We start from the raw sequence: 9,140 nt of genomic DNA, 5'->3' as shown, positions 1-9,140 counted from the left end.
AAAACAATCATTATGGTCTTATTTTAAAATTTTATCAAAATATATATAAAAAAATGCTAGACTTAAAGTTGTAATTAAAATGGTATAATAAATAACATTTATTTCGAATTGAATTTGATAAAGATTAACCTCACATTTTTTTAATAAATAAATCATTTTTAATTATGAATAAACCATCTTTAATCTCACAATATTGTCCATGAAACACATTTTACGTTTCACATGGATCTACCCTTAAAGTCAACAGCAAAAAGTGAAGCTCACCTACTTCCTCGATTGGATCGATTTACTCTATCGATTGTCATCCTACTTGTTTGTCTGGACTAGACCTTAGACTTACCTAATTCAGTTATTTAATTATATTCATTTCAATTTTTAAGTGTCATAAATATCTTTGTTTTAGAGGAACTAGGCAAGACGGTACCAGATTTTTCATCCTACGTATAGTACGCCATCAATTACAGTGCGCCATAGACAGTTTCAGAAGCATAAAATAACCCTTCTGAAGTATGAAGCCTGGCCTAGCCTCAATCTGTTGTGTGAAGCTCATAAAGATAGGATGAATAGGGTTCATCAAACTTGCGGGGAAAATGTCCTAAGTTTTCCTCTGATGCTGAGCTTTTTTAAAAAATTGATATTCTCTAATTTACACCAACTAATTAATTTTAAGGATGGGATGACCAATTCAATCCCATAAAAATTATGAAAATTATTCTAAGAGTGACTGGTCCGATCGTACGAAAATCGACTACCAACCTCCAAAGAGTGACTGGCCCAGCCTGACTAAAACTATAAATACATGGACTAAATATGGTAACTGAATCTTACTTGAATCAACTCAAAATTTACTCAGCTCATCTTAAAGAACCATCACCTAATAAAGTGGAAGGCGGCAGAAGAAAGGAACTTTTTAGACGAAGGAATTCCCGCGGTTATAAATTATTTTCCTTTGATTGCAAATGGGGGTGAGAAGCATCTGACAGTTTTCACTTCCAGGCTTTCCTTCCACGGAACTGCTTCCCTGTTCTCCTGTCTTGCTTCTTCTTTTCCTGCCTGGATCGAGCCACCTTTGCTCGTTTCGCAGCAAGAGGCATCTTCTTTTTGTGCTCCTTTTGCCGATTGCTCATGCCACCAGTCTGTTATTAACCAGCAGCGTATCTGTATTAGTCTATAACAGCAAGTAGGAATGTACATTTCGGTGCAGGGAGTGAAAAGGAGTAACTCATAAGAGGGACGACAGGCGGGTTAGCCACATAGGGTAGTGGATGCATGAATTTTAGATGGTTAGCATGCCAACTGATGGAAAAAGTTCAACATATAATAGGATCTCTAATGGATATGTGGATCATAAATATAACTCAATCAACCATTGCGAATAGCAGATATAGCTGTGGCCTTAGAAAAAACTGCATATTGTCCTGGAAAGAATTGAAACCAAAAAACAAACTTCACCTTTTTCTGTTTCACTGCAGCTCTGGCTTGGTACTTCCCTCTATCCTCTCTCCCAGCCTTTACTATTGCCAATCTCTCCTCCTTGGTAAGCTTTCGCCTAATGTGGGCCTATAGGAAAACAGGTAAGGAGTTACAATGAGAATTAGTATATCTTACAAGTTGAAGTTCAGTGCACCAAGAAAGTATTGACTATAACTATCAATCATTGCTTGTTCAAAACAATCATGCAGGTTTTGTATGAAGATCGATAGCTGCAAACAGGGAGGTCTCGTTTGGTACAATTTGAGTATGTTGATTGGCTTTGTATATATGCAGCAGTATTACAGAAAGAGATTAAAAAAAAAAAGATGGTATCGAGTACTCACTTCAAGCATAGCAGGATCCACAGGTTTCATACTCAGTTTCTCAGAAGAAGGGATTTTAAAAGAAGAGCCTTTGGAGTCTGAACTGTGTCGTAAAATTCCATGCTGAGCCATAGCCAGTTTTGCTTCTTTCTTTGCCTACAGATTTATAACAAAGAGCAAATCTTATGAGATTCCTGCATGGCACATCGGTACAGTACACACAATCGAGCTTTCATAGCATCCATGTTAGAACAAAGAAAATAAATATGGCGGAAGGCTTGTGAGATTCCTACATGGTAAATTAGCAAGAAGTTTACCAAAACAATGCAGCAAATGCACACAAAACTTAGCAAGAAGTTTCCAATAATCATACCTTCAATTCTTTTATGCGCTGAAAATCTTCATTAGAAAGAATTCCATCAGTCTCATCAGATGCTTTCTGTGCTGTCTTGACCATAGCTAGCTTTTTAAGGGCACGAAGACTTGATTCTGAAGCATTAAGTTGCCCAATATAATCCACAAACTTCCTCTTCTTTGATTTGGTGTTGATCTCGTCCTTGTTTTCATCATTATCATCATCTGAATTACTTTGAGCATCAATGTTGTCATCATCTTCATCAGAGTTCTTATTAGCCATCTTCTCCACTGAAGACTTGGAGGAATCCACATTCATGTCAGTTTCTTCCATATCTCTGGCATCACTATCATAGTCGTACTGGGTTGCTTCATCATCATTATCAGAATCATCACTATCATTTTCATCCACACCAATGCTATCATCATCTTCTGGCTCATCAATTTCTTCCTCATCCTCGTCTTCATTTCCTTCATCTGAAAAATCATCATCTTCTTCTCCATCTTCTGAAGAAACATTCTCGCCCTCTGGCTCTTTGTTGCTACCATCCTCCTCCACATCTGATGCAGAAGCTTCCCCATCAGAGCTAGAAGCCGTTGAGTTGTCATCATGTTGCAGCAGCTCGATGTCAGGCACATCAGAAGGCACACTAACTTCTCCATAAGCTTTAGGCCTAGCTTTGGGATTCACTGGCCGACCACGGTCCTTTTTGACCAATAATGAAGGGCATATCTGTGGATAAATGAAACAGGTTTATCAATCACTCGACATGTGTCAAAACTCAAAATTAGATTTTTTTTTTTTTTTTGAATATTCTAACCTCTCTAAATAAAGTCATCAAGGAACGAGCTGCTGCGGAAACGGCCTTCTCATGAGATTTTTTGTACAAGACCAAATCTTGAAGGAGATCTTCATTCATTAACTGCAAACAAGAAGAATGTCTAGTAAGCCAACTATTTATGTCAAGACTGTAACAACTTCTTTTATGTTTGTAGTTGACTTGTCATATAACAGTGTTATTCTCCCAAAGTTTGACAAAAAAAGAAAAAGAAAAAGAAGAATACGATTAATGACAGATGGCATGTTGCAAAGCTAAACATGGTTAAGAAAAATTTGCATCTGTATAGAAAAAGAGACAAATGAACATGCATATTTAATAGCGATAAAAAATAATGCATTTCATACATGTTGATGCACAGAAAAATAGCAATAAATTTGAACAGTTGGCTAGATGAAAAGCAATACCAGAGGCATTCTGATACATATCTCTCTGACAACATTCAGTCCAACAGCGATGGCCTGACAAACAAGATAGAAAAGGCCAATAGTTCAACTTCAAACATGGTAAAAATAATAGCAATAGATAAAAAGAGGACAGCCCGGTGCATGAAGCTTCCGCAAATGTAAGGTCCCGAAAAAGAGACGGAACATATGTTGTCTATTGTACGCAATCTTATCTTGCATTTTGCTCAACTAATTAACAAAAATAATAGCAATAGATAACAATATATATATGATTCAAAGTTTGTGTTCAATAATACCTCAGTGCGAGATCGATCATGAACAAACTGATTAACAATTTGTTTGAATAATGGCTCAACTGCATCAGGAGGTACCTAAAACCCAAGTTGGCTTTATTAACCAATTTTACTCGAAGAGGAGACATTTTTAAATGATTGGCTTGACTATGATTACACGGAGGACATTAAAGCATGAACAAGAAAACATTACCATATCGTGGCAGGCCTGGACTGCAGCAGCAAGCAACTCTGTGACATCACGTTGATGAGGCTGAGAATAAAAACTTAGCTCAGCCTCAAGCTAACATATGATAAACAGAAAATTATTAATCCAAATAATCGAATACCTGAACATATTTTTGGAGAAAAGGATAAAAATTCAACAAAATCAAACGATGCATTCCAACAGTCCTGGCAATTACTTTCAACATCATCATCCTAACCTGCATGCAAAGCAAAAATGAAAGAAATGTCACAGTTCAAATACTAAGCAACATGCAGAAAGCCAAGCTCATTTAACTAGCATCAGATTAATATAAATTAGTAAAGTAAAGCGCTATAAGAGATCTAGAGTAAAGGTTATGTGAGATTTAGAGTAAAGGTCATCAACAACGACTATACATTGACTGTTTTAACATATTTCTCAGTAAATATGCTTATTTGGTTGCAAATACGAGGTAAATGAAAATAAATTAATTAACAATTTATCATTTTGAGAGAGTAAGGCGTTGAATTGTAGCCAATTCCTCCATTTTATTTCCTCAGAAAATTAGGTGGAAATGGAGTTATTTTACTAAATATGGCATACTGATGATGTCTTGGCACTGCCACAATTAAGAGTTCTATTACTATCATAAAATAACAACAAATGCAATTAAGAAGATATTCCATCAGCTTAATAATAACGTACAGAAACAATTAATCAACAAATTTTCAACACAAATTGCTTGATAGTGGAAAGCAAATTTCAGAGAAAGATAAAAAAAGCTACCTCAAAGCGTTCATTGCATTTCTGAAGACGGGAGAACAATTTCTCAGCAAAACCCTAAGATCCATTGAAACTTGTCAAGAACTCAAGATCATACAAGGACTTTGTTCACTGAACTAGAGAAGAGGGACTTTTCAACCTGTGCATCCTTTAAATGTGAAAGAGGTGAATAGAAACTGGAACTATTATTCTGTGATGCTAGTCGTTGGTGTCTCTTCATGTTGCGGATTACACGCTGCAGCTTTGCCTTCTTTTTTTTCTTGCTAGCACTCGTGCCTTTATTTTGTGCCTAGGAAATCAAAGAGAAACAGTTAGTACAACAGTTTTATAGAGAAGACTTTCCAATGATTACTGCAGGCTCCTAATGAAAAGGAAGATTAAACTTTAGTCACTATACTGTAAGTAATAGAAATAAATATTCAAAGTGTAAGAAGAAAATTACAAGAAAATGTAAGCCAAACTCACCTAGATCAATGGTTGGAGAGTATGATACAAATACTTCAAGTTAGCTTATTTAACAAATACTAGACTACTAGAAAAGAGGCTAGTGGATTTATTCAAAAAAAGGCAATAAAACAAAACAAAAAAAAGGGAGACATATCTTAAAGTAGAATAGTTAGCATCATCAAACTGTTTTAGTGCCAACTATTCGTGGCCAACTACATGGACCTTATCATTCTAGTAAACTCTGTTCAATGCTTTACTGCTATTAATACTCAGCTCTCTTATATCATTTTAATATGCTAACATTATTTCCGTTGGTCTCCGTTTATTCATTGCACCTTCAACTCTAATTACAAAGTTTACCTAACTATAGAATCACTAATCTTTGAACATTTCCATATCATCTTATAACCTATTTACTAAATATTTTAGTGAAAAAAAAATGGAAAAGTCACAACTTGAAAATAGGGGTGAGTATTCGGTTAAAACCGAACCGGACCGAATTAACTGAACCGAACCGATTTTTTCAAACAAATCGAACCGAACCGATTTTTGATAAAAACTGAACCGACCCGAACCGGATTTTCAATAAAACTGAACAAACCGAATAAACCGATTTTTTTCTAAAAATTTGGTTTGACTTAATAAAAATTTGGTTCAGTCTAAAATTTATGGTGTAAAAAACTGATTTGGTTCAAAAATTTGGTCTATTCGGTCAATTCGATTTAACCGAATAAAAAAATTCAAAACCGAACCCGAACCGAATTAACCGATTTTTTGGAGAAAAAAACCGAATTTCCGAATAAACCGAACCGAATTTTTAAATTCGATCGGTTTATTCGGTTTAACCGAACTTTTACTCACCCCTACTTGAAAATACTCTTTGTGATGGGAGTCATTTGCTCACTTACTAAACATTTGCATTTCAACAGACATATAAAACTTGATGTGGAAAATAATATATTTAGCAACTTGCAACAAAAGAGTGATTTCTATAGTTGAATCATTTTGTAAAATTTTGAAGAGAGATAAGAAAGAAAGTAACAAAAGAGCTTATACTTTTACGAGTGAAATAATTCAAAATTGAATACTTCAAATTCAACATCCAGTACACACTATATAATCGTTGATTAAATAATGTAACCATACCAGTCATTTATAAAGCTAACCAAAAGCTAAAACACTTAATCTATAGGATGAGTGCATATTCATGATATTGCATTGGAGGCATAAGAACAAGTTTCTAAAAAAATTGCAGTATTTCATCTTTTCATCAATTACTTGATAAAACTGCTTTCGAAGCAAGTAAAACAACTATGAGAATATCTTGTGTGAAAAGGGCATTTGTTCACAGCGGTTTCAAATGCATATGGCCTAACCATAGACAAAACACTGCAAAATCCCAAACCAACATATGAGCAGATGAAAGGATTAGTATAAAAACCTTATAAATAGCTTCTCGGCTAAGATTGATTGGTTCTTGAGTAGTATCATCTTCACCGCTTGAAGCATCACTGTCATCGTCCACTTCAACCCGTTCATAACCAAGAAGAAACGAAAGAGAAGATATCATAACCCTGAACAAAATAGGAACAAGACTTGTGAAATAACACAAAACAAGACGAAGAGCAAGTCAAATGCATGAGGCTTCAAGCAGGTCAACGAAGTGCACACATTTTCTTTGATGTCACTTGTCATGATGTTATTTTATAAGTTTGGGCTCTAGACACCAACGTTTCTGCAGCTTAACTCTAAACTTTTGTGTTTATCCATTAAAAAGCTAACTTGAACTGATTTCCAGATTAAGACAATAGTCAAAACCCGAAAATTAATGACCAGGTGACCACAAACAAAGAAGCCCAATTAAAACCATTATTCTACAACATCTAGCAGTTGATAGATATTAAAAAAAAAAAAAACAAGTATCAAAGACTTATATGATCCTCGTTTAAAGCTTCCTCGATTACATAATTATACTTTCAAAATTAAATAACATGCATGAGTATCGTGCATCAGAATTGCCTTTACTAATGGATGTCATTTCATTGACATTGTGAATAATAAAACACTGAAAACTACGTTAGAATTAAAAAAATAAAGTAAGAGTAGACATTGTGACTATCAACTGGTTTTAGTTGGAGACATATATCCCTTTGTAAATACCTTTGAGCAGATGAGCCAATTAGCATTACATCCTATTCAAGCCTAGCTAATTTCATGTTCAGCATAGCTTGAAAGCAAATACTCCTATTTTATCATGTCATTCTGGTTAATCCAAACAATATTGTAGTTTTTGTATAACTAATTTCACCCAGATTAGTTGTTCAATGACAACATTTTCACAGTTGAACCCAGGTGATTTGAGATTCAAAATCAGCTCAAATTCAGTTGTACATCAAAACAGATAATCTAAATACATACCTTGAAGATGTGTGAAAACATGCAGTGCAAATGACATTAGCAGTACGGTCGTCAAACCAAACCCTTCTTCGATGAAGATCACAAAGAATGACAAGGGACCTTTTAGCCTTCAGTTCCTCCTCACCCTATGAAAAAGAACATAACAGATGTTGGTAAATAGTAGAGGCTATGAATTATTTGTTGGTAGTATACAAGCAAAATTAAAGGTTATGATACCCAAAATTCAAGCTAGAAACAATAAGAATCTGATGAAAATATCAGAACCTGCAGCATCAAAAATAGAATGTTCTGCAGATTCCGGTTATTGGCTTCATTTTTATGTTTCTGATTCATGCGCCGAATGTAGTGCACAATATGTGAAAAGGCCAATTTTCTTAAAACTCGATCATCAAGAATCTGAAGTTCCATAAATAACTCGAGAATTTCTTCAACGTCAACAATCTGAAAACAAGAGAAACTTATCAGATACAATAAAAGGTGCATAATGGCTGGTGACGAATGACATCATGAAACCCAATATGTGTCCTGATTTTGAGAGCAATATTGGGGAAAAGCAAAATAGAACAAAACCTCATCTTATTTGCTTATAAAGGTAGCACAAGATTTAGTTTTTCAAATTTTGTTAAAGCATCAATCTCTACATAAGTCAGTCAGACTTATAGAACTATAGGATTGAGGAAAAGAAACATCTTTTAGAACATTTTGAGATGAACAAAGGAACACTTTGTTAAAGATACTTTCGGCTACAACTTAACATCACAAAAATGTAGTCTTAACACATCGCTCTTCAAAGGAGCATTTTGAACCAAATAATTTCACAACAGAAAGGTGATAGAATATGCATGCTACGAAATCTTCAAAGGACCATTTTAAAGCATGTTCAGTGATATGACAAACATATACCTTCCTATTCACAAGGAGGATCAGGGCCTGGGCGAGATGACTCCTGAGTGACGCCGGAAGGGATCGTGCGTTGGTGCGGAGGAGGTCCGCGATCTTACGTGGGAAGTCGGAGAGCCTATCCATGTAAAAGGGGGTGACGTGGGCGAGGAACAGGACCAAGTCGGCAAGGTCCTTGGCGACGGCGGGGTCCGAGGAGGTGCTGAGGGCGGACTGGTGGTGGAAAAGATTGAGGGAGGACTCGAAGTGGCGGTAGAGGAGTAGCAGCTCCGCCTCGTACCCCTCGGGGTCGCACTTCATCTTCGACTGCAGCGACGGGAGGCTGATCTTGTCGGCGTCCCTCCCGGCGGCCGAGAGGGACTCCGGCGATAAGAGAGAACCGGAGACAGCGGCCAGAATCGGCATCGCGCGAGATGGAGCAATGGCCGAAGGCGTTAGGGTACACGATAAATGATGGCCCGACAGACCTTTTATTTCTTTCTTTTTTTCTTTTTCCATAATAACCCTAGTAAGTAATAAATTCCATAAAATCTAACTTTATTATTTTCTTTTTGGAGTTATTTATTTATTTTTTTAGTTGATCCAGATCAACGGTCTATATTCGATCTTTAAATGTTTAAAAAACTGAGAATGTATTCTACCACGCTAGTTATTTTTTAGCATCTATAAAAATTACAAATTATTAAAAGTCACATTTAGCAAGGAGGTAGAAGATA

The 9,140-nt window shown here is 35.8% G+C and overlaps 1 protein-coding gene across 1 annotated transcript; it reads right to left on the bottom strand.

Annotated features, from left to right (window-relative positions):
* Nucleotides 1–659: 659 nt before the first annotated feature.
* LOC122009239 (protein SDA1 homolog) lies at nucleotides 660–8,887 on the bottom strand. Its single transcript, XM_042565320.1, has 15 exons — nucleotides 8,428–8,887; nucleotides 7,789–7,965; nucleotides 7,525–7,649; nucleotides 6,548–6,680; nucleotides 4,799–4,948; nucleotides 4,663–4,716; nucleotides 4,019–4,114; nucleotides 3,883–3,942; nucleotides 3,693–3,767; nucleotides 3,397–3,450; nucleotides 2,972–3,073; nucleotides 2,170–2,883; nucleotides 1,818–1,952; nucleotides 1,453–1,560; nucleotides 660–1,136 (listed from the first exon to the last, which is right to left on the bottom strand). The coding sequence occupies exons 1-15, from the start codon at nucleotides 8,827–8,829 to the stop codon at nucleotides 987–989; spliced, it is 2,535 nt and encodes an 844-aa protein (XP_042421254.1). The 5' UTR covers nucleotides 8,830–8,887; the 3' UTR covers nucleotides 660–986.
* Between the last annotated feature and the right edge of the window lie 253 nt (nucleotides 8,888–9,140).

Source organism: Zingiber officinale, chromosome 8A (genome assembly GCF_018446385.1).
Source record: "Zingiber officinale cultivar Zhangliang chromosome 8A, Zo_v1.1, whole genome shotgun sequence".
Lineage (NCBI taxonomy): Eukaryota > Viridiplantae > Streptophyta > Magnoliopsida > Zingiberales > Zingiberaceae > Zingiber > Zingiber officinale.
The sequence above is the reverse complement of the archived record's forward strand: the minus strand, read 5'-3'. Positions and strand labels throughout refer to the sequence as shown.